We start from the raw sequence: 25,816 nt of genomic DNA, 5'->3' as shown, positions 1-25,816 counted from the left end.
AGGTATGGGTGGAGATCACTGAGCTGGATGAGGCCAGAAGTAGACCACCCAATCCTCCACCCTCTGTAAACCTCAGCCCATCAGAAACTCCGCTCCCCGTATCCCACCCCACTCCACGCACCCTCACCTTCCTGACCAACATTGGCTCCTGGTCCAGCAACGACTCCAATTTAAAATTCTCATCCTCACGTTCAAATCCCTCCATGGCCATGCCTCTCCCTATCTCTAACCTCCTACAGCTCTACAACTCTCCTGAAATCTCCCCCCCAACCGAGAATGGCTTCTTGTTTCTCAAACCCCACTCCACCATTGGCGGCCGTGCCTTCAGCTGTCTAGGCCCTAAGCTCTGGAATTTGCTCCCTAAACCTCTCCGCCTCTCTACCTCTCTCTCCTCCTTTAAGATGCTCCTTAAAACCTATCTCTTTGAACGAGCTTTTGGTCACCTGGCCTAATATCTCCTTCTTTGGCATGACATCCAATATTTTTCTGATTATGCCTCTGTGAAGCGCATTGGGACGTTTTTCGACATTAAAGGCACGATATAAAGGCAAGTTGTTGTTGTAGCTTACTGTCACCTATAAATTGGGTGCCCAGGATGGCTGGCCTCTGTCCTGGAGCATTTACAGGGGCAGCCTGATTATAACCTCAGATTCTCAACTCTTATTTTGTGCTGCTTTCATTGTTTTGTTTGCTGTTTTCTCCTGGGGCCGGCTCTATGGTTGAAGGGGGTTTGGAGCACAGGTTTTGGCCCATCAGGACTTGAAATGACCCCGAAGGGAACTGAAGTGCGATGATCTCCTCCTGGGCATCCACTTCCTTCTGGGGTCAGGTCAGATTCTGATATCGGATTCATGATACGTTTACATTATAACTGCAGTGCTGATGTGAAGGGAAACCCCTTCTCAGCAACATTACAGTTGGAATAGATTCATAGAATTGTACAGTGCAGAAGGGCTCTTCGGCCCATCGTGCCTGTGCTGGCTCTTTGAAAGAAGAGTCCCATTTCCAGCCCTTTCTCCCTTGCCCTGTAAATTTTTCCCTTCAAGTATTTTGAAAGTTATTATTGAATCTGCTTCCACCTCTCTTTCAGGCAGTGCATTCCAGATCATCACAACTCGCTGCGTAAAAAAGTTTCTCCTCATCTCCCCTGTGGATGTTTTGCCAATTACCTTAAATCTGTGTGCTCTGGTTACCGACCCTTCTGCCAGTGGGAACGGTTTCTCCCCATCTACTTTATCAAAACCCTTCATGTCTTTGCACACCTCTATCAAATCTCCCCTTAACCTTCTCTGCTGTGGAACACACCCATAGATAATGACAGTCATTACTCAAAGTTCTGCCCGGGGATTGGTAAACTTACGATTCATTAGGCTTTGCAATGAAGCAGAGAGTATAAATGGCAAAATCAAACTCGGGGCTGGAGCCAATAAATCCTGAGCCCACTTCCTTGTAGTATCCGTTCCAGTTAAACTGCGTGGCCAGGATATTCGGATAATCGTTCCCCTGTGGAGAGAGGGTAAAACATCAAACCAGTCAACTCATGACAACTAGACAACTGCAACATCTTCCTCTACATGGCTTCATACAACCTGGTCCAATGGCTCTTCCCCAACACACTGTGCTCCTTTACTGGGGATCAGCTCCATTGAGCCTGTGTTTCCCAGGGGGCTACAGAGAGGAGAAGGGGGTGGAGAATCTCACTACGTCAGGTATCCACCCCTTCACATTACCCTGGGGAGTCCCCAGAAAACTGGGCCAGTATCTACAACAGAGCAGGAGGGGACTCTCAACTCAGTTTGCATTTGATGAGACAGAAGGCTGCCCATTTTCAGAGGTTCCTTAAGAAGCTGATGTTAGGCCACCATAAAGTGTTCCCATCCCCAATTCCTGGTGTACAGTCCTATCAGGGGGAGAGGAGGGGTGTGATTGAGCCACACAAATGACCCAGCCCGCCAAATCTGGGCACTCAGACCTAGACTTGAACCCACGGTCCCTGTCCAGAGCCTAGGCCAGGGGCGGAGGGGTTCTCAAACCCTCCCTTCTTAGCTTGGGGTGGGGGGGGCAGGGATTTAGACATTGCCGATGCAGAAAGAGGCCTCAAACCTCCCCACCTAACAGGCTGGGCTTCAGGAAATCTTCCCTTCATACGAGAAGACCTCAGCTTTCCCTGAGGACACTATAGGGCTGATTCCCCCAGTCAGACACAGGGCAATTCAAAACTTCGGGTCTAGACAGCTGAAGGCACGGCCACCAATAGTGGGGTGAAGGAAGTGGGGGATACGCAAGAGGCCAGAATTGGAGGAACGCAGAGATTGCGGAGGGTCGTAGGACTGGAGGAGGTTACAGAGATAGGGAGGGGAGAGGCTGGGGAGGAATTTGAAAACAAGGATGAAAATTTAAAATCTGAGGCATTCCCGGACCGGGAGTCAGTGTAGGTCAGTGAGCACAGAGGTGATGGGTGAACGGGACTTGGTGCGTGTTAGGGTACGGGCAGCAGAATTTTGGATGAGCTCAAGTTTATGGAGGGTGGAAGATGGGAGGCCGTCCAGGAGAGCACTGGAATAGTCAAGTCTAGAGGTAACAGAGGCATGGATGAGGGTTTCAGCAGCTGATGAGATGGGCGATGTTACAGAGGTGGAAGTAGGCAGGCTTGATGATGGAGAAGATGAGGGGATGGTAGCTCATCTCAGGGCCAAATAGGACGCTGAGGTTATGAACGGCCTGGTTCAGACAGTGGGCAGGGAGAGGGCTGGAGTCGGTGCCTAGGGAACGGAGTTTGTGGCAGGGACCGAAGACAATGGCTTCGGACTTCCCAATATTTAATTGGAGGAAATTACGGCTCATCCAATACTGGTTATTGGACAAGCAGAGAGAGTGGAGGGGTGAGGGGATAGGGTATAGAGTTGGAGCTGGATGTTGGGAGCGTACACAAGGAGCTGGTTAAGTGAAAGTGTACGGGAGAGGACGTGTGTACGAGAGACCAGTGTGTCGGAGTTGAATTGCTGTAAGATGGTGTTGCATCTCATTGGTTGTCACTATCTGTTACAGACACTCACCCGTTGGTTGTAGCTGTAACTATAATAATTCAGCTCCCTTCTCTTTTCTGCCAGGTAGAATCGAATCCAGCTGTGGAACCCGGACACTATCCCTCTCTTCACTTCACCTGTTTCCAAGAGAATTTGGTGCAATGTTAATTCCAGGATAACTGTCATCGACAGCGGCAGGACTGAAACTGATCGGCAGCTGGTCAGTCCCGTAGGATATGGGAGGTGGGAACTCATTGGGATTCAGATAGGAAGTGAAGAGGTTGGAGCAGGACACTTCCCCTCTCCCTCCTTATCAATCTGCATTTCACTCCTGACAATTAGTCACATTCAAAAAAAAATCAATGATCTAATCAGAAGTTTAAACTCAGGCCTCGATTATCTGACTGTGACCAGTCAATGAGGAATTTTGGCCGCTGAGACAGTGGCCAGGGAGAGGGAGGGAATCAGTGGCTCAGGAATGGACTCTGCGGTGGGGACAGAAGACAATGGCTTCGGTCTTCCCAGAATTTAATTGGAGGAAATTTTTGCTTATCCAGTACTTGTTGTTGGACAAGCAGCGTGACAAATCAGAGACAGTGGAGGGGTCGAGGGAGGTGGTGGTGAGATATGGCTGGTGTCGTCAGCGTACATATGGAACCTGCCGTGTTTTCGGATGATGTCGCCGAGGGGCAGTGTGTAGATGAGAAATAGGAGGGGACAAGGATAGATCCTTGGGGGACTCCAGAGGTAACGTTGCGGGAGTGGGAAGAGAAGCCATTGCAGTTGATTCTCTGGTTACGACTGGATAGATAGGAATGGAACCAGGTGAGCGCAGTCCCACCCAGCTGGACGACGGAGGAGAGGGGTTGGAGGAGGATGGTGTGGTCAACCGTGTCAAAGGCTGCAGACAGGTGGAGAAGGATGAGGAGGGATCGGTTACCACGGTCAGTCACATCGGATCTCATTTGTGACTTTGATAAGGGCCGTTTCAGTACTGTGGCAGGGGCAGAAACCTGATTGGAGGGATTTAAATATGGAGTTGTGGGAAAGATGGGCACAGATTTGGGAGGCAACAAAATATTGAAGGACTTTGGAGAGGAAAGGGAGGTTGGAGATGGGGCGAGAGTTTGCAAGGACAGAGGAGACAAGGGTGGGTTTTTTGAGGGGGGTGATGATGGCGGCAGATTTGAAGGGCGGGGGGGCAGTACCTGAGAAGAGGCAACTGTTAACAATATCAGCTAATGTGGGGGCTGGGAAAACCACTGGGAGACCAGATAACCTCCCTGCAGAAATGTCAGCCTTAGATCAGAGAGTGGTAGCGTGGGGGCACGAGACGGTTCCATGGTGTGTAGGCCCTGCATTAGCATATCCAAGGGGCCTAGAACCTGATTCAGGTGGTCGCCCCGGGTGCCTGAATACATCTGAGCCAACATGGTGTTGGAGGTATTTCAGGCCTCCTTTGGGCATAGGACACGACCCCACAAAACGAGTCATTTTTACATCCACTTTACGGCAGATAAATGAACGACACGGGGTCTGATTTTTCCTGATTAATTTCTCCTGGCAGATTGCGAGCTGTTTTTCTTGCTTTTTATTTGTACGCCCCCTACCTCTTCATCTCAGAATTGCTGCTGTCGTACTTTCAGCATGACCGTGACCGTGACAGCGTGACAGCGTGACCGCGACAGCGTGACCGTGACAGCGTGACAGCGTGACCGCGACAGCGTGACCGTGACAGCGTGACACCGTGACAGCGTGACCGTGACAGCGTGACCGTGACAGTAGGTAAGTGTTACACCACAGGAAGTACGCACAGTCATGATTTTTAATATGCAATAGATGAATATTATTAATTAAAGGGATGCAATAGGCACATTTAGTTTTAGTTACAGGGCACAGTGCAGCCTTTACAAACACAGGGTGACCTGTTAAAGAGGATTCTGATGTTATGGGATATCACCGTGCTGATCCAGATACGACATGTATTTAGAGGTGTAGTGGGAATTTTCGATAGTTAGTGCCACAGATTCCCTTGGTGTATGAGGTGCATCTGTTGTGCGTAGTTTGTCCAGGGTTTTCAAGTCATTATGTACCTGAAAAGACATGTTCGAAGCCGCTGGAATCAAGAGTGTTGCTGGCTCTGGAGTACAGGCCAAACCACATCTTCTTCAAATCCTCCTCAAACTCCGAAATGGAATTGTACATCTCTGTGAACATGGAAAAAGACACATGAATTACAAATCACTAAAGGAGGGTGCGTGACAGGCTGTATGTGACAATGTATGTTACTGCTAGTGCATTTGGCTACGTGTGGGCCAGCACGTGTGTGACTGACAGTGCCTGAGATAGATACGGTGTAACAGTATGTGACTAGTAAGGGCTAATAAATGAAAGTCAGCACGGATTCGTTAAAGGAAAATCGTGTTTGACTAACTTGATTGAGTTCTCTGATGAAGTAACAGAGAGGGTTGATGAGGGTAATGCGGTTGATGTTGTGTATATGGACTTTCAAAAGGCATTTGATAAAGTACCACATAATAGACTTGTTAGCAAAATTAAAGCCCATGATTAGAGGGACAGTGTCAGTGTGGATAGAAAATTGGCTAAGGGACAGAAAACAGAGAGTAATGGTGAACGGTTGTTTTTCAGACTGGAGGGAAGTGTACAGTGGTGTTCCCCAGGGGTCAGTATTAGGACCACTGATCTTTTTGATATATATTAACGACCTGGATTTGGGTTTAGAGGGCATAATTTCAAAGTTTGCAGACGACATGAAATGCGGACATGTAGTAAACAATGTGAAGGACAGTAACAGACTTCAGGAGAACGTAGACAGGTGAAATGGGCAGACACATCACAGATGAAATTTAACACAGAGAAGTGTGAAGTGATACATTTTGGTAGGAAGAATGAGGAGAGGCAATATAAACTAAATGGTACAATTCTAAAGGGGGTGCAGGAACAGAGAGACCTGGGGATTCACAACACAAATCTTTGAAGGTGGCAGGACAAGTTGAGAAGGTTGTTAAAAAAACAAATAGGATCCTGGGTTTTATTAATAGAGGCATAGAGTGCAAAAGCAAGGAAGTTATGCTAAACCTCTAGTACAGTACGTGGCAATGTGTGTGACGGGGCATGCTACTGTGACAGGGCGTGCTACTGTGACGGGGCGTGCTACTGTGACAGGGCATGCTACTGTGACAGGGCGTGCTACTGTGACGGGGCGTGCTACTGTGACAGGGCACGCTACTGTGACGGGGCGTGCTACTGTGACGGGGCGTGCGACGGGGGGCGTGCTACTGTGACAGGGCACGCTACTATGACGGGGCGCGCTACTGTGACGGGGCGTGCGACGGGGGGCGTGCTACTGTGACAGGGCGTGCTACTGTGACGGGGCGTGCTACTGTGACAGGGCACGCTACTGTGACGGGGCGTGCTACTGTGACGGGGCGTGCGACGGGGGGCGTGCTACTGTGACAGGGCACGCTACTGTGACGGGGCGCGCTACTGTGACGGGGCGTGCTACTGTGACGGGGCGTGCGACGGGGGGCGTGCTACTGTGACAGGGCGTGCTACTGTGACGGGGCGTGCTACTGTGACAGGGCACGCTACTGTGACGGGGCGTGCTACTGTGACGGGGCGTGCGACGGGGGGCGTGCTACTGTGACAGGGCACGCTACTGTGACGGGGCGCGCTACTGTGACGGGGCGTGCGACGGGGGGCGTGCTACTGTGACGGGGCGCGCTACTGTGACGGGGCGTGCGACGGGGGGCGTGCTACTGTGACGGGGCGCGCTACTGCGACAGGGCGTGCGATGGGACGTGCTACTGCGACAGGGCGTGCGACTGCGATGGGCGTGTGACTGTGACGGGCATGTTACTGCGACAGGGCGTGTGACTGTGACGGGCGTGTTACTGCGACAGGGCGTGTGAGTGCGACAGGGCGTGTGACTGCGATGGGCGTGTGACTGTGACGGGCGTGTTACTGCGACAGGGCATGCGAGTGCGACAGGGCGTGTGACTGTGACGGGGTGTGTGACTGCGACAGGGCGTGTGACTGCGACGGGCGTGTTACTGAGACGGGCGTGTGACTGCGACGGGCGTGTGACTGCGACGGGCGTGTGACTGCGACGGGCGTGTTACTGTGATGGGCGTGTTACTGTGATGGGCGTGTGACTGCGACGGGCGTGTGACTGCGACAGGGCGTGTGACTGCGACGGGCGTGTTACTGTGATGGGCGTGTGACTGCGACAGGGCGTGTGACTGCGACAGGGCATGTGACTGCGACGGGCGTGTTACTGAGACGGGCGTGTGACTGCGACGGGCGTGTGACTGTGACGGGCGTGTGACTGTTACGGGCGTGTGACTGTGATGGGCGTGTCTTTGTGACGGACGTGTGACTGTGACGGGCGTGTGACTGTGACGGGCGTGTGACTGTTACGGGCGTGTGACTGTTACGGGCGTGTGACTGTTACGGGCGTGTGTCTGTGACGGGCGTGTGTCTGTGACGGGCGTGTGACTGTGACGGGCGTGTGACTGTGACGGGCGTGTGACTGTGACGGGCGTGTGACTGTTACGGGCGTGTGTATGTGACGGGCGTGTGACTGTTACGGGCGTGTGACTGTGACGGGCGTGTGACTGTGACGGGCGTGTGACTGTGACGGGCGTGTGACTGTGATGGGTGTGTGTCTGTGATGGGTGTGTGACTGCGACAGGGCGTTCGACAGGGCGTGTGACTGCGACTGGGCGTGTCTGAGTCGATGTGATTTGTCTGTGAAATGTGTTCCAGAACAATCAAATAAATGACCGAGTCCCTCACTCCCTGCTCAGGGTTACTGGCCCACTCCTTCCCTCACCACCAGTGAACGTGAATCTATTGTGAATGCAGCTCACCCTGGCCTGGACTTCCCACTGAATTACCGTCATTTCATGGTGGATTTGGGCAGTTAACAGAGGAAACTTAATTCTTAGCGGTTCCTGGCTCAAACCCACCACAATAACACTGCACCTGCATTCCCCCCCCCCCCATTAAACTATCTACTTCTGCTGAGTCCTGCCCCACACCACCCACCATATTTAAATGAGTCAACAGGCACAGCAAATCCCCCTACCCCATTCCCCCCATTCACCCCAAATAATTACCACCACTATATCGTGAAGTAAAGTCACATAATAGGAGGTAAAATGTGGAACTGGATAAATAATTGTACAAACGGTCAGTTTGTCTCAGTGGGGAGAACTCTTGCCTCGGACTCAGAAGGTTACGGATTCAAATCCCCTCTCCAGGACTCAGGCACATCATCTAAGCTGACAAAATGCTTCACAGGAGGAGGGCAAATTTCAGTGAGTTAAAAAGGGATCTTGCCCTGGTGGATTGGAATAAAAATTGGTGGCAAAACAGTAATTGAACAATGGGAGGCCTTCACGGAGGAGTTGGTTCAGGTATGGAGTGGACACATTCCCATGAGGGGGAAAGGAAGGGCATCCAAAACTAGAGCTCCCTGGATGACTAAAGATATAGAGATTAAAATGAAACAGAAAAAGGAGGCTTAGGAGAAAAGTAAGGTTCATAATACAGTAAAGAACAAGGCTGAATACAGAAAGTACAGAGGAGATCTAAAAAAGGGAATAAGAGGGGCAAAGAGAGAGTAAGAGAATAGATTAGTGGCTAACATAAAAGGGAACCCAAAAGTCTTTCATAAACATATAAATAGTAAAAGAGCAGTCAAAGGAAGGGGGGGAACCAATTAGGGACAAAAAAGATCACCCTGTGGAGGCAGAGGGCATGGCTGAGTTACTAAATGAAAACTTCACATTGGTCTTCACTACAATTGCCATTGTAGCAGTAAAGGAGGAGGTAGGAGCGATATTGGAGAGGATAAAAATAGATAAAGAGGAGGTACTTAAAAGATTGGCAGTACTCAAAGTCGAAAAGTCACCAGGTCCAGATGGGATGCATCCTCGGTTAATGAGGGAAGGGTGGAAATTGCGGAGGCTCTGGCCACAATCTTCCAATCCAGAGGACTGGAGGGTTGCAAATATGACACCCCTGTTCAAAAAAGGGAGAGGGATAAACCAGGTAACTACAGGTCAGTCAGCCTAATGTCGGTGGTGGGGAAACTTTTAGAAACAATAATCTGGGACAAAATGAATTGGCGCTTGGAAAAGCACGGGCTAATAAATGAAAGTCAGCACGGATTTGTTAAAGGAAAATCGTGTTTGACTAACTTGATTGAGTTCTTTGATGAAGTAACGGAGAGGGTTGATGAGGGTAGTGTGATTGATGTTGTGTACATGGACTTTCAAAAGGCATTTGATAAAGTACCACATAATAGACTTGTTAGCAAAATTAAAGCCCATGGGATTGATGGGACAGTGTCAGCGTGGTTAGAAAATTGGCTAAAGGACAGAAAACAGAGAGCAGTGGTGAACGGTTGTTTTACAGACTGGAGGGAAGTATACAGTGGTGTTCCCCAGGGGTCAGTATTAGGACCACTGCCCTTTTTGATATGTATTAATGACCTGGAGTTGGGTATAGAGGGTATAATTTCAAAGTTTGCAGATCACACAAAACTCGGGAATGTGGTAAACAATGTGGAGGACATGGACAGACTTCAGGAGGACATAGACAGACTGGTGGAATGGGCGGACACATGGCAGATGAAATTTAACACAGAGATGTGTGAAGTGATACATTTTGATAGGAAGAATGAGGAGAGGCAATATAAACTAAATGGTACAATTTTAAAGGGGGTGCAGGAACAGAGAGACCTGGGGATTCACATACACAAATCTTTGAAGGTGGCAGGAGAAGTTGAGAAGTCTGTTAAAAAAACAAATAGGATCCTGGGCTTTATTAATAGAGGCTTAGAATGCAAAAGCAAGGAAGTTATGCTAAACCTTTATAAAACACTGGTTAGGCCTCAGCTGGAGTATTGTGTTCAATTCTGGGACCACACTTTAGGAAGGATGTGAAGGCCTTAGAGAGGGTGCAGAAGCGATTTACTAGAATGGTACCAGGGATGAGGGACTTCAGTTATGTGGAGAGACTGGAGAATCTGGGGTTTTTCTCCTCAGAACAGAGAAGATTAAGGGGAGATTTAATGGAGGTGTTCAAAATTATGAGGGCTTTTGATAGAGTAAATAAGGAGAAACTGTTTCCAGTGGCAGATGGGTCAGTAACCAGAGGACACAGATTTAAGATAATTGGCAAAAAAGCCAGGGGGGAGATGAGGAGAATATTTTTACGCAGCGAGTTGTTATGATCTGGAATGCACTGCCTGAAAGGATGGTGGAAGCAGATTCAATAATAACTTTCAAAAGGGAATTAGATAAATATTGGAAAAGGAAAAATTTGCAGGGCTATGGGGAAAGAGCGGGGGAATGGGACTAATTGGATAGCTCTTTCAAAGAGCTAGTACAGGCACAATGGACCAAATGGCCACTCCTGTGCTGTATGATTCTATATATCGAATTCTTCTTTGAAAGATACAATTGAATCTGCCTCCACCTCCCTTTCAGGCAGTGAATTCCAGATCATAACAACTCGCTGTGTAAACAAATGTTTCCTCATATCGCCTCTGGCTCTTTTGCCAATTACTTTAAATCTGTATCCTTTGTTTATTGCCCCTTGTGTCTCAAAACCCGATACATGTGGTGCACTGTGTATATGTTGTGTGCCCTGTCCGTGCCGTGTTCTCTGTACATGTCGCGTACCCAGCATATGGGCAGGGAGTGTAAAAGGGCTGGTCTGGAGCGAATGTCTTTACAAGACCTGGATCAGTGGTGAAGTAGGTCTCAGGCTGAAGTTTGTCTTCTGGACCGCATATTGTAGCTTCCCTGTTGGTATCCTGGCTGAGGACAGCTAACAGACCATAAATTAGACCTGGGGCTTGTCACTGTGCTTACTGGGCCATTGAGAACTACAGAATATCAGATGTGTGAAAACTGGTCCTTGAGTGAGTGTTGGATCTAAGCTGCCCCCTTCATACACTAGACTCTCGAGGTTCTTGTAACGACAAAGCCAGGTTAGGAGGGCAGCTCCTGACAGACTGCCTCATAGTGTCACAGAATGCAGCATAGGACACTTACTCTTTGACAGGAGGAATCTGTACAGCTTGTCCATGATGGAGGTTTTCATAATCTCCGCGATAAACGCATCCTGTTCTGTCAGCTGTTCCACTGTGAACTTCTCTGCAATTCCTGTCATCCTGTGGTAGTTGTTTAAGAGTGCAATGAATTTAGCAAATGTTGGCCTTGAGAACAGGACTTCTTCGTTCACATAAGTATAGAGCCTGCAAGAGGAAGAGCAGAGGAGAATTGAGAGATGATTTGTGGGTTGTGAGGAGTTACAGTGAATGGTGCTGATTGTTCTGTAAGTTTTGCTGAGGTCTGTTACATGTTTTGTTGTGTAGGTTATTACCCATGCTGCTGTTTGGGGCTGTTGTTACTGAATTACATGGGTGATTTTCACCAGGTTAATAATGTTACATCCTCGATGATAGTGTCACACACTGGCCAATAGTGGGACAGACTGCCTCATAGTGTCACACACTGGCCAATAGTGGGACAGACTGCCTCATAGTGTCACACACTGGCCAATAGTGGGACAGACTGCCTCATAGTGTCACACACTGGCCAATAGTGGGACAGACTGCCTCATAGTGTCACACACTGGCCAATAGTGGGACAGACTGCCTCATAGTGTCACACACTGGTCAATAGTGGGACAGACTGCCTCATAGTGTCACACACTGGTCAATAGTGGGACAGACTGCCTCATAGTGTCACACACTGGTCAATAGTGGGACAGACTGCCTCATAGTGTCACACACTGGTCAATAGTGGGACAGACTGCCTCATAGTGTCACACACTGGTCAATAGTGGGACAGACTGCCTCATAGTGTCACACACTGGTCAATAGTGGGACAGACTGCCTCATAGTGTCACACACTGGTCAATAGTGGGACAGACTGCCTCATAGTGTCACATACTGGTCAATAGTGGGACAGACTGCCTCATAGTGTCACACACTTGTTGACAGTCACAGCTTATTTTTGTTTCTCTACAGTTTTCTGCCCTTTCTCCTTATCCCAATTAGCCTGTTGTTTCCTGGTTGCAGGTCCATTGTTGTCAGTCAGACTCCAGTATTCTTCATTTGAGTGTTGGCAGGGTCTTCAGATCAGGTCCCACTGTCAAACCCAATACTCCCCTCAATCAATCCCCACCATCCCAATACTCCCCTCAATCAATCCCCTCCATCCCAATACTCCCCTCAATCAATCCCCACCATCCCAATACTCCCCTCAATCAATCCTCACCATCCCAATACTCCCCTCAATCAATCCTCACCATCCCAATACTCCCCTCAATCAATCCTCACCATCCCAATACTCCCCTCAATCAATCCTCACCATCCCAATACTCCCCTCAATCAATCCCCACAAACCCAATACTCCCCTCAATCAATCCCCACAAACCCAATACTCCCCTCAATCAATCCCCACAAACTCAATACTCCCCTCAATCAATCCCCACCATCCCAATACTCCCCTCAATCAATCCCCTCCATCCCAATACTCCCCTCAATCAATTTCCACAAACTCAATAATTTCCTCAATCAAACAAGGTAGGTGAGCTGTAGGCACAAATAGCCAGATGGGAATATGATGTTGTGGCGATAATAGAGACCTGGCTCAAAAAAGGGCAGGATTGAATACTAAATATTCCTGGATACAAGATGTTCAGGAAAGAAAGGCGGGGGGTGGTGGGGGTGGTGTTGGTGGCAGTATTGATTTAAGGAGAATATTGTAGTCCTGGAGAGAGAGGATGTCCTGGAGGGGTCAAGGACAGAATCTGTTTGGTTAGAGTTAAGAAACAATAGAGGTGCCATTACACTACTGGGTGTATTCTATATTCCACCAACTAGTGGGAAGGAGATAGAGGAGCAAATTTGCATGGAAATTACAGAGAGGTGCAATAACTATAGAGTAGTGATAATGGGGGACTTCAACAATCCTAATATAGACTGGGATAGTAATAACAATATAAGGGGCAAATCGTGTTTAACTAACCTGATAGAGTTTTTTGATGAGGTAACAGAGAGGGTAGATCAGGGCAATGCAGTTGATGCGGTGTATATGGACTTTCAAAAGGCGTTTGATAAAGTGCCACCTGGTTGGCTTATCATCAAGATTGCGGCCCATGGAATAAAAGGGGCAGTGGAAACATGGATACAGAATTGGCTAAGGGACAGGAAACAGAGAGTAGTGGTGAACGGTTGTTTTTCAGACTGGAGGGAGGTGTACAGTGGTGTTCCCCAGGGGTCGGTGCTGGGACCACTGCTTTTCTTGATATATATTAATGACTTGGACTTGGGTGTACAGGGCACAATTTCAACATTTGCAGATGACATAGAAGTTAGAAGTGTAGTGAACAGTGAGGGGGATAGTGATAGACTTCAAGAGGATATAGACAGGCTGGTGACATGGGTGGACACGTGGCAGATGAAATTTAACACAGAAAAATGCGAAGTGAGACATTTCAGTAGGAAGAATGAGGAGAGGCAACATAAACTCGAGAGCAAAATTCCAAAAGGGGCAGAGGAACAGGGAGATCTGGGGGTATATGTGCACAAATCATTGAAGGTGGCAGGGCAGGATGAGAAAGCGGTTTAAAAAAGCATGCAGGATCCTGGGCTTTATAAATAGAGGCATTGGACTCAATTTTGAAATGGTGGCGGGTTGGCAGCGGGGGAGGGGGGGTGGGGGAGGGGGGGGCGGGGGAGGGGGGGCGGGGGAGGGGGGGGCGGGGGAGGGGGGGAGGTGAGCTTGGCAAACCTGAATAAACAAAACTTACTGTTTTCAACGCAATCGCATCGTAATCGATGGTGATTAAAGTTCTTTCCGGGTTTCACGCCCGACAGCCCCTGATTGAGAGGGGCAGATCGGGGGGAGAGAGGGGCAGATCGGGGGGAGAGAGGGGCAGATCGGGGGGAGAGAGGGGCAGATCGGGGGGAGAGAGGGGCAGATCGGGGGGGAGAGAGGGGCAGATCGGGGGGAGAGAGGGGCAGATCGGGGGGAGAGAGGGGCAGATCGGGGGGAGAGAGGGGCAGATCGGGGGGGAGAGAGGGGCAGATCGGGGGGAGAGAGGGGCAGATCGGGGGGAGAGAGGGGCAGATCGGGGGGAGAGAGGGGCAGATCGGGGGGAGAGTGGGGCAGATCGGGGGAGAGAGGAGAGGGAGACATCGGGCCTCGGTGCAGGGGGGAAAGGTAGGTTGATTTTGTTTTAACTTCATGCAATGGTTTTTTATTTAATTTATTTTGTTTCTTTTTCGTGAAACCAGGTGGGAATCAGAAGCCATGGGAAAGCCGCCCAGGTAAGTTAAAAATCGTTCTAACTACCTAACATGGTAAAGTGCCTTTAAGTACCTCAATGAGGTACATTTGGTTCTTTAACTATTATCCTGTCGGCTTTAATTGCCAGCGGGACTTCCGGATTCGGGAAGCCCACGTGCACACAGGTGCGTCCGTGGGGAACTCGGAAGTCGGCGTGCTGGAGCCAGCTTCCAAATCCGCTCTGCATTTCTGCAATTGTCGCAGACCCCGCCCCCTACACACCCGCAATTTATGTGTAAAACCGAGCCCATAGAGTACAAAAGTATGGAAGTCATGATAAACATTTATAGAACATTGGTTCGGCCACAACTGGGGTTTTATGTCCAGTTCTGGGCACCGCACTTTAGGAAAGATGTGAAGACCTTGGAGAGGGTGCAGAAGAGATTTACTAGAATGATTCCAGGGATGAGGGACTTCAATTTCGTGGATAGACTGGAGAAGCTGGGGTTGTTCTCCTTGGAACAGAGACAATTGCGAGGAGATTTGATCGAGGGATTCAAAATCATGAGAAGTCTAGACAGAGTAGATAGAGAGAAACTGTTCCCATTGGCGGAAGGGTCAAGAACCAGAGGACATAGATTTAAGGTGATTGGCAAAAGAACCAAAGGTGACATGAGGAAAAACCTTTTTACACAGTGAGTGGTTATGATCTGGAATGCACTGCCCGAGGGGGTGGTGGAGGCAGATTCAATCATGGCCTTCAAAAGGGAACTGGATAAGTACTTGAAAGGAAAAAAATTGCAGGGCTACAGCGATAGGGCGGACTCGATGGGCCGAATGGCCATCTTCCATGCTGTAACCTTTCTATGATTCTATGATTTGCAATTCTCCAGTCCTCTGGCACCACCCCCATATCTACGGATGTTTGGAAGATTATGGCCAGTACCTCCGCAATTTCCACCCTTACTTCCCTCAGCAACCAAGGATGCATCCCATCCGGACCGGGTGACTTATCTAAAGTAGATAGCCTTTCTAGTACCTCCTCTTTATCAATTTTTAGCCCATCCAGTATCTCAACTACATCTTCCTTTACTGAGACTCTGGCAGCATCTTCTTCCTTGGTAAAGGCAGATGCAAAGTACTTATTTCATACCTCAGTCATCCCCTCTACCTCCATGCGTAGATCTCCTTTTTGGCCTTCAAAAGGGAACTGGATAAGTCCTTAATTGGCCTCACCCCTGTTCTTACTATCCGTTTACTATTTATATGCCTATAGAGATCTTTTGGATTCCCTTTTATGTTGTCCGCCAGTCTATTCTCATACTCTCTCTTTGCCCCTCTTATTTTCTTTTTCACTTCCCCTCTGAACTTTCTATATTCAGCCTGGTTCTCACTTGTATTATCAACCTGACATCTGTCATACGCCCCCTTTTCCTGCTTCATCTTACTCTCTATCTCTTTCATCATCCAGGGAACTCCGGCTTTGGTTGTCCGACAATCCCCAGGAACTGAATGCTCTCCTCAACCAATCCCCAAAAACCCAATACTCTCCTCAACCAATCCCCACAAACCCAATACTCTCCTCAACCAATCCCCAAAAACCCAATACTCTCCTCAACCAATCCCCACGAACCCAATACTCTCCTCAACCAATCCCCACAAACCCAATACTCTCCTCAACCAATCCCCACGAACCCAATACTCTCCTCAACCAATCCCCACGAACCCAATACTCTCCTCAACCAATCCCCACGAACCCAATACTCTCCTCAACCAATCCCCACAAACCCAATACTCTCCTCAACCAATCCCCACGAACCCAATACTCTCCTCAACCAATCCCCACGAACCCAATACTCTCCTCAACCAATCCCCACGAACCCAATACTCTCCTCAACCAATCCCCACGAACCCATTGCTCTCCTCACTCAGTCTCGACAGGATCGACACAGACAGGGTGATGAAAAGAAACGGACAGAAGTTTAACTCTCTCCGTGTCTCGATCATTAATTAGCAGGCAATTATTAACTTTTGCCTTTGCTTGAATCTGCAATGTTGGTGCTCATGTCACTATTTGGCAGCAGCCATTACTGTATTTCACATGGAAATGAGACAACAACAACGTGCATTTCTATTGCGCCTTTAACTATAAAACGTCCCAAAGCGCTTAACAGGAGCGATTATCAAACAAAATTTGACACCGAGTCACATAAGGAGATATTAGGACAGGTGACCAAAAGCTTGGTGATGAAGGTAGGTTTTAAGGAGGGTCTTACAGGAAGAGAGAGAGGCGGAGAGGCAGAGAGGTTTAGGGAGGGAATTCCAGAAATTAGGACCTAGGCAGCTGAGGGCACGGCCGCCAATGGTGGAGCGATTAAAATTGGGGATGCACAAGAGGCCAGAATTGGAGGTGCGAGGGGATCTCGGAGGGTAGTAGGGCTGGAGGAGGTTACAGAGATAGGGAGGGGTGAGGCCATGGAGGGATTTGAAAACAAGAATGAGCATTTTAAAATCAAGGTGTTCCTGGACCGGTCGCCAGTGTGGGTCGGTGAGCACAGGGGGGATGGGGCAACGGGACTTGGTGTGAGTTAGGTTACAGGCAGCAGAGTTTTGAATGAGATGAAGTTTATGGAGGACAGGGTTTCAGGGACCAAAGCCTGTCCTGTTGCTAGACATTATACCCCTGTTTGGTGTAGTGATGTTGCTGCTGTTGAGGTCTCACCTACCTCTGATGGGCATAATCCACCTTGGCCACAGCCTGAGAGTTGGCAATGTGATCTTGCAGGTTGAGGCGAATCTCATTCTCAGTTGCTTTGTTGGTGTCCAGTGAATAGATCTGTCCAGACACAGTCAGCACTTCCTGATCGGTGATACTGACTCCAGGGTCACTTCCTGCAAGACAATGAAATTCACATCCTCACCACCAGGAATTGTTAAGAGAGAGTCCGAACTGTGAGAGTGGGATAGAGGGAGAGGGAGAGGGAGAGGGAGAGTGAGAGAGAGAGGGAGAGGGAGAGAGGGAGAGTGAGGGAGAGAGTGAGAGAGAGAGGGAGAGAGGGAGAGTGGGGGAGAGTGAGGGAGAGAGGGAGAGTGAGGGAGAGAGGGAGAGTGAGGGAGAGAGGGAGAGTGAGGGAGAGTGAGAGAGGGAGAGAGTGAGAGTGTGATTGAGAGTGAGAATGTGATTGAGAGTGAGAGAGTGTGAGAGAGAGAGAGTGTGAGAGAGAGAGACAGAGAGTTGTATGTGAGAAAGAGTTGGGAGAGAGGACAGAGAAAGGATGTGTGAGAGTGTGAGGGAGAGAGTGTGAGAAAGTGAGAGGGTGTGTGTGAGAGGGAGTGTGAGAGAGAATGGGTGTGTGAGAAAGAGAGGGTGTGAGAGTGTGAGAGCACGGGGGATGTGTGAGAGTGTGAGAGAGAGTGTGTATGTGTGAGATAGTGAGTGAGACAGAGTGTGAGAGGGAGAGAGTGGTTGAGCGAGTGTATGTATGAGAGAAAGGGTGTGAGAGAGAGTGTGGGAGAGTGTGAGGGAGGGAGAGAAGGAGGCAAAGTGTGAGGGGGAAGAGTTTGAGGGAGGTAGAGTGTGAGGGAGGAAGAGAAGGGATAGTGTGAGGTAGGGAGGGAGTTAGAGGATGTGAGGGAGAGAGTGAGGGAAGGAGTGAGGGAAGGAGTGAGGGAAGGAGTGAGGGAATGTGAGGGAGAATGTGAGGGAGGGAGTGAGAGGGCATGAGGGAGAGTGTGTGAGGGAGAGTGAGTGGCTGTGAGGGATGGTGACATGGAAGGATTGAGAGGGTGTGAGTGAGGGAGTGAGAGAGTATGAGGGAGAGTGTGTGGGAGGGTGGGAAGAAGGGAGAGGGTGAAAGGGAGAGTGTGAGTGAGGGAATGAGTGAGGGAGTGAGTGACAGTGTGAGGGAGGGAGTGAGGTAGTGAGAAGGTGTGAGGGAAAGGGTGAAGAAGGGAATGAGGGGGGAGTGAGAGGGTGTGAGGGAGAGTGTGATGGAGGGAGTGAGGGAGAGTGTGAGGGAGGTAGGGAGAGGGTGTGCGGGAGGGACTGAGAGGGTGTGAGGGAGGGTGTGAAGGTGGGAGTGAGAGGCTGCGAGGGATGGAGTGTGAGGGTGGGTGTGAGGGAGGGAGTGAGACAATGTGAGGGACGGAGTGGGAGAGTGTGGAGGAGGGTGTGAGAGGATACGAGGGACGGTGTTGAAGGGTGTGAGGGAGGGAGTGAGAGAGATTGTGTGAGGGAGGGACTGAGAGGGTGTGCGGGAGGGAATTAGAGGGTGTGAGGCAGCTAGTGAGAGGGTGTGAGGGAGGGTGTGAGAGGATGTGAGGGAGAGCGTGGGAGGATGCGAGGGAGTGTGTGAGGGAGAGTGTGAGGGAGGGTGTGAGAGGATGTGAGGGAGAATGCAAGGGAGGGAGTGATAGGTTGTAAGGGAGGTAGTGAGAGGGTGTGAGACAGAGTGTGAGGGAGGGTGTGAGAGGTTGTGGGGGAGGGAGTCAGGGAGAGTGTGAGGGAGGGTCTGTGGGAGGGAGTGAGGAAGAATGTGAGTGGTTGTGAGGGATGGAGTGAGAGGGTGTGAGGGAAGGTGTGAGGGATGGAGTGAGACGGTGTGTGGGATTGTGTGAGGCAGGCAGTGACAGAGAGTGTGAGGGTGGGATTGTGAGGATGTGAGGGAGGGTCTGAAAGGGTGTGAGTGAGGAAGATGAGATGATGCGAGGGTGGGAGTGAGGGGGTGCGAGGGTGGGAGTGAGGGGGAGTGAGAGGCTGCGAGGTTGTGAGGGAGGGAGTGATGGAAGGAGTGAGATGATGCGAGGGAGAATGTGTGTGAGGGAGTGAAGGAGAGTGAGGGAGGGCTTGAGAGGGTGTAAGAGACAGTGTGAGGGAGGGATTGAGGTACCGTGAGGAAGAGTGTGAGAGAGTGTGAGGGAGGGAGAGAGGGAAGGAGTGAGTGACGGAGTGTGAGGGATGGTGTGTGGGAGGGTGTGAGGGAATTGTGGGTGGAAAAGTTTTATTTTATTCGTTCATGGGATGTGGGCGTCGCTGGCGAGGTCGGCATTTATTGGGATGGTGTGTGACTTGGAGGGGAACGTGCAGGTGGTGTTGTTCCCATGTGCCTGCTGCTCTTGTCCTTCTAGGTGGTAGAGGTCGTGGGTTTGGGAGGTGCTGTCGAAGAAGCCTTGGCGAGTTGCTGCAGTGCATCCTGTGGATGGTACACACTGCAGCCACAGTGTGCCGGTGGTGAAGGGAGTGAATGTTTAGGGTGGTGGATGGGGTGCCAATCAAGTGGGCTGCTTTGTCCTGGATGGTGTCGAGCTTCTTGAGTGTTGTTGGAGCTGCACTCATCCAGGCGAGTGGAGAGTATTCCATCACACTCCTGACTTGTGCCTTGTAGATGGTGGAAAGGCTTTGGGGAGTCAGGAGGTGAGTCACTCGCTGCAGAATACGCAGCCTCTGACCTGCTCTCGTAGCCACAGTATTTATGTGGCTGGTCCAGTTCAGTTTCTGGTCAATGGTGACCCACAGGATGTTGATGGTGGGGGATTCGGCAATGGTAATGCCATTGAATGTCAAGGGGAGGTGGTTAGACACTCTCTTGTTGGAGATGGTCATTGCCTGGCACTTGTCTGGTGCGAATGTTACTTGCTACTTATGAGCCCAAGCCTGGATGTTGTCCAGGTCTTGCTGCATGCGGGCACGGACTGCTTCCTTATTTGGGGGGTTGCGAATGGAACTGAACACTGTGCAGTCATCAGCGAACATCCCCATTTCTGACCTTATGATGGAGGGAAGGTCATTGATGAAGCAGCTGAAGATGGTTGGGCCTAGGACACTGCCCTGAGGAACTCCTGCAGCAATGTCCTGGGGCTGAGATGATTGGCCTCCAACAACCACTACCATCTTCCTTTGTGCTAGGTATGACTCCAGCCACTGGAGAGTTTTCCCCCCGATTCCCATTGACTTCAATTTTACGAGGGCTCCTTGGTGCCACACTCGGTCAAATGCTGCCTTGATGTCAAGGGCAGTCACTCTCACCTCACTTCTGGAACTCAGCTCTTTTGTCCATGTTTGGATCAAGGCTGTAATGAGGTCTGGAGCCGAGTGGTCCTGGCGGAACCCAAACTGAGCATCGGTGAGCAGGTTATTGGTGAGTAAGTGCCGCTTGATAGCACTGTCGACGACACCTTCCATCACTTTGCTGATGATTGAGAGTAGGCTGATGGGGCGGTAATTGGCCGGATTGGATTTGTCCTGCTTTTTGTGGACAGGACATACCTGGGCAATTTTCCACATTGTCGGGTAAATGCCAGTGTTGTAGCTGTACTGGAACAGTTTGGCTAGAGGCGCAGCTAGTTCTGGAGCACAATTCTTCAGCACTGCAGCCAGGATGTTGTCGGGGCCCATAGCCTTTGCTGTTTCCAGTGCACTCAGCCGTTTCTTGATATCACGTGGAGTGAATCGGATTGGCTGAAGACTGGCTTCTGTGATGGTGGAGATATCGGGAGGAGGCCGAGATGGATCATCCACTCAGCACTTCTGGCTGAAGATGGTTGCAAACGCTTCAGCCTTGTCTTTTGCACTCATGTGCTGGACTCCGCCATCATTGAGGATGGGGATATTTACAGAGCCTCCTCCTCCCATTAGTTGTTTAATTGTCCACCACCGTTCGCGACTGGATGTGGCAGGACTGCAGAGCTTTGATCTGATCCGTTGGTTGTGGAATCGCTTAGCTCTGTCTATAGCCTGTTGCTTCTGCTGTTTAGCATGCATGTAGTCCTGAGTTGTAGCTTCACCAGGTTGGCACCTCATTTTTAGGTACGCCTGGTGCTGCTCCTGGCATGCTCTTCTGCACTCCTCATTGAACCAGGGTTGATCCCCTGGCTTGTTGGTAATGGTAGAGTGAGGAATATGCCGGGCCATGAGGTTACAGATTGTGCTGGAATACAATTCTGCTGCTGCTGATGGCCCACAGCGCCTCATGGATGCCCAGTTTTGAGCTGCTCGATCTGTTCTGAATCTCTCCCATTTAGCACGGTGGTAGTGCCACACAACACGTTGGATAGTGTCTTCAGTGCGAAGACGGGGCTTCGTCTCCATGAGGACTGTGCGGTGGTCACTCCTACCAATACTGTCATGGACAGATGCATCTGCGACAGGTAGATTGGTGAGGACGAGGTCACGTATGTTTTTCCCTCGTGTTGGTTCGCTCACCATCTGTTGCAGGCCCAGTCTGGCAGCTCTGTCCTTCAGGACTCGGCCAGCTCGGACAGTCGTGGTGCTACCGAGCCACTCTTGGTGATGGACATTGAAGTCCCCCACCCAGAGTACATTCTGTGCCCTTGCTACCCTCAGTGCTTCCTCCAAGTGGAGTTCAACATGGAGGAGGACTGATTCATCAGCTGAGGGAGGGCGGTAGGTGGTAATCAGCAGGAGGTTTCCTTGCCCATGTTTTCCGATGTGTGAGGGAGGGAGTGAGAGGGAGTGAAAGGGAGTGTGACAGGAAGAGTTTGTGAGGGAGGGAGTGAGAGGTTGTATGGGAGGGAAGGAGAGGGTGCAAGGGATGTAGGGGGAGAGTGTGAGGGAGGGAGTGAGAGAGTGTGAGGGAGGGAGTGAAAGGGTGTGAGGTTGGGTGTGAGGGAGTGAGTGCAAGGGTGTGGGCGAGGGAGTGCGAGGGTGTGGGCGAGTGAGTGCGAGGGTGTGAGCGAGTGAGTGAGTGCGAGGGTGTGAGGGAGGGAGTGGGAGAGTGCAAGGGAGGGAGTGCGAGTGTGTGAGGGAGGAAGAGACAGAGTGTGATGGAGAGAGTGAGGCAGGGTGTCAGGGAAAGGGTGTGAGGGAGGGTTTGAGGGAAGGAATGAGCGGGTGTGAGGGAGAGAGTGAGGGAGGTTGTGAGGGAGAATATAAGGGTGGTGAAAGGGTGTGAGGTAGTGTGTGGGAGGGTGTAAGGGTGATTGTAAGAGAGGGTGTGGAAGGTTGAGAGGGAGGGAGTGAGAGGGTGTGAGGCAGAGTGTGAGGGAGAGTGTGTGAGGGAGGGTGTGTGGGAAAGTGAGAGGGTGTGTGGGTGGGTATGAGGGAGTGTGTGTGAGGGAGGTTTTGAAGGAGAGTGTGAGGGAGGGTGTGAGAGGATGCAAGGGAGGGAGTGAGAGGGTGAGTGTGTGAGGGAGGGTGTATGGGAAAGTGAGATGGCATGTGAGGGAGTGTGTGAGAGGGTGTGAGGGGGGAGTGAGGGAGGGAGTGGGTGTGAGGCAGAGTGTGAGGGAGTGTGTGAGAGGGTGTGAGGGAGGGAGTAACTGGGTGTGAGGGAGAGTGTGTGAGGGAGGGTGTGTGGGAAAGTGAGAGGGCATGTGAGGGAGTGTGTGAGAGGGTGTGAGGGGGGAGTGAGGGAGGGAGTGGGTGTGAGGGCGGGAGTGAGAGGGTGTGAGGGAGGGTTTGAGAGGGTGTTAGGGAGGGTGTGAGAGGGTGCGAGGGAGTGTGTGAGGGAGAGTGTTAGGGAGGGAGTGAGAGGGTGTGAGGGAGGGAGGGAGATATTGTGAAGGAGGAGTGCGAGGGTGTGATGGTGTGAGTGAGATGCTGGAAGGGAGGGAGTGAGAGGGTGTGAGGGCAGGAGGGAGAGAGTGTGAGGGTTAAAGTGAGAGGGCATGAGGTAGGGTATGAGGGATTGTGAGTGAGGGAGTGAGACTCTGTGAAGGAAGGAGTGAGAGGTTGTGAGGGTGGGTGTGAGGGAGCATGTGAGGGAGGGAGTGTGAGGGATGCAGTGTGAGGGTGTGAGGGAGGGTATGTGGGCGAGTGTGAGGGAGGGTGTGAAGGAGGAAGTGAGAGGGTATGAGGGAGTGAGTGAGAGGGTGAGATGGAGGGAGTGAGACAGTGTGAGGGATGGAGTGTGATGAAGGGAGAGATTGTGAGGAATAGAGTGAGAGGGTGAGAGAGGGTGTGACAGAGGGCGTGAGGGAGGGAGTGTGGGAGGGTGTTATGGAGGGAGTGAGGGAGAGTGTAAGGGGGGAGTGAGGGAGGCTGTGAGAGGGTTTGAGGGAGGGAGTGATAGGGTGTGAGGGAGGGAGTGAAAGGGTGTTGGGGAGGGAGTGAGAGGTCTGAGGGAAGGTGTGAGAAGTTGGGAGGGAAGGTTTGAGAGGGAGAGTGTGAGGGAGAGATTGAGGTAGAGTGAGGAAGAGAGTGAGGGAGTTTGAGAGTGAGAGAGTGAGAGATAGAGTGTGAGGGTGGGAGTGAGGGAGAGGGTGTGTGGGGGGTGTGAGGGAGAGTGTGAGGGAGGGTGTGAGATGGTGTGAAGAAAAGTGTGAAGGATGGTGTGAGGGAGGGAGTGAGAGGGTGTGAGGGAGGGAGAGAGAGGGTGTGAGGGAGGGAGTGAGAGGGTGTGAGGGAGGGAGTGAGAGGGTGTGAGGGAGGGAGTGAGAGGGTGTGAGGGAGGGAGAGAGAGGGTGTGAGGGAGGGAATGAGAGGGTGTGAGGGAGGGTATGAGAGAGTGTGAGGGAGGGAATGAGAGGGTGTGAGGGAGGGTATGAGAGAGTGTGAGGGTTAAAGTGAGAGGGTGTGAGATAGGGTATGAGGGATTGTGAACGAGGGTGTGAGCTTGGAAGTGAGAGAGTGTGAGGGAGGGAGTGAGAGAGATTGTGAGGGAGAATATGAGCGAGGCTGTGAGGGAGGGTTTGAGGGAGAGTGTGAGGGAGGGTGTGAGAGGGAGGGTGTGAGAGGATGCGAGGGAGCGAGTGTGTGAGGGAGAATGTGGGGGAGGGTGTGAAATGGCGTGAGGGAGTGTGTGAGGAAGGGTGTGTGAGGGAGGGTGTGAGAGGATGCGAGGGAGGGAGTGAGAGAGTGTGAGGGCGAGTATGTGAGGGAGGGTGTGTGGGAAAGTGAGTGGGCGGAGGGTGGGAGTGAGGGAGTGTGAGAGGTGTGAGGAGGAGTGAGGGAGGCAGAGGGTGTGAGAGGCTGTGAGGGAGTGTATGAGGGGATGCGAAGGAGTGTGTGAGGGAGGGAGTGAGAGGGTGTGAGGGACAGTGTGAGGGAAAGTGTGAGCGAGGGAGGGAGTGGAGGGTCTTAGGGTGGAGTGAGAGGGTGTGAGGGAGGGAGTGCTAGGGTGTGAGGGAGGAAGTGCGAGGGTGTGAGGGATGGAGTGCGAGGGTGTGAGGGATGGAGTGCGAGGGTGTGAGGGATGGAGTGCGAGGGTGTGAGGGATGGAGTGCGAGGGTGTGAGGGATGGAGTGCGAGGGTGTGAGGGATGGAGTGCGAGGGTGTGAGGGATGGAGTGAGAGGGTGTGAGGGAGGGAGTGCGAGGGTGTGAGGGATGGAGTGCGAGGGTGTGAGGGATGGAGTGCGAGGGTGTGAGGGATGGAGTGCGAGGGTGTGAGGGATGGAGTGCGAGGGTGTGAGGGAGGGAGTGCGAGGGTGTGAGGGAGGGAGTGCGAGGGTGTGAGGGATGGAGTGAGAGGGTGTGAGGGAGGGAGTGAGCGGGTACGAGGTATGCAGGGTGAGGGTGTGTGGCTGAATGTGAGGGTGGGTGGTGAGAGAGGAAGTGAGAGGGTGTGAGGGAGTGAATGAGAGGGTGTGAGGGAGGTAGTAAGGGAGTGTGAGGGAGAGATTGAAGGAGGGTGTGAGGGAGAGTGTGAGGGAGTTAGTGAGGTGGGTGTTGGAGGGTGTCAGACGGTGTGACAGAGATTGTGAGGCAGGGAGTGAGAAGAGGAGGGAGTGCGAGGGTGTGAGGGAGAGAGTGAGGGAGGGAGTGCGAGGGTGTGAGGGAGAGAGTGAGGGAGGATGTGAGAGGTTGTGAGGGAGGGAGTAAGAGAGTGTGAAGGTAGGTGTGAGGGAGGGAGGGAGAGAAAGTGATGGAGGGCCTGAGGGAGAGTGTGTGAGGGAGGGAGGGATTGTGAGGGAGGGAGTGAGAGGGTGTGAGGGAGTGAGTGAGAGAGTGTGAGTGAGAGAGTGTGATGGAGGGAGAGGGTGTGAGGGAGGGTGTGAGTGAGAGGGTGTGAGGGAGGGTATGAGGAAGGAAGAAACAGGCTGTGAGGGAGGTTGTGAGGGAGGGTGTGAGGGAGGGTGTGAAATGGCATGAGGGAGTGTGTAAGGAAGGGTGTGTGAGGGAGATTGTGAGGGAGGGTGTGAGAGGATGCGAGGGAGGGAGTGAGAGGTTGTGAGGGCGAGTGTGTGAGGGAGGGTGTGTGGGAAAGTGAGTGGGTGGCGGGAGGGTGTGAGGGAGTGTGAGAGGGTGTGAGGGAGTGTGTGAGGGGATGCTAGGGAGTGTGTGAGGGAGGGTGTGAGAGGGTGTGAGGGAGGGAGTGAGAGGGTTTGAGGGAGTGTGTGAGGGGATGCTAGGGAGTGTGTGAGGGAGGGTGTGAGAGGGTGTGAGGGAGGGAGTGAGAGGGTTTGAGGGAGGGAGAGTGTGAGGGAGGGAATGAGGGGGAGTGTGAGAGATTGTGAGGTAGGGTCTGAGGGAGTTTGAGGGAGGGAGTGAGAGGGTT

At 51.5% G+C, this 25,816-nt stretch overlaps 1 protein-coding gene across 2 annotated transcripts in view; it reads right to left on the bottom strand.

Annotated features, from left to right (window-relative positions):
- The window catches only part of endou (endonuclease, polyU-specific), a 44,971-nt gene that overhangs the window by 676 nt on the left and 18,479 nt on the right, over positions 1-25,816 (bottom strand). For both annotated transcript variants that reach the window (XM_068000116.1, XM_068000117.1), the window contains exons 4-8: positions 17,089-17,254; positions 11,117-11,319; positions 5,120-5,233; positions 3,057-3,163; positions 1,361-1,503 (exon numbers count right to left, since the gene is read on the bottom strand). In XM_068000116.1, the coding sequence (XP_067856217.1) occupies positions 1,361-1,503; positions 3,057-3,163; positions 5,120-5,233; positions 11,117-11,319; positions 17,089-17,254 (733 nt within the window). The remainder of the gene's footprint in view (positions 1-1,360; positions 1,504-3,056; positions 3,164-5,119; positions 5,234-11,116; positions 11,320-17,088; positions 17,255-25,816) is intronic.

Source organism: Heptranchias perlo, chromosome 18 (genome assembly GCF_035084215.1).
Source record: "Heptranchias perlo isolate sHepPer1 chromosome 18, sHepPer1.hap1, whole genome shotgun sequence".
NCBI lineage: Eukaryota > Metazoa > Chordata > Chondrichthyes > Hexanchiformes > Hexanchidae > Heptranchias > Heptranchias perlo.
The sequence above is the reverse complement of the archived record's forward strand: the minus strand, read 5'-3'. Positions and strand labels throughout refer to the sequence as shown.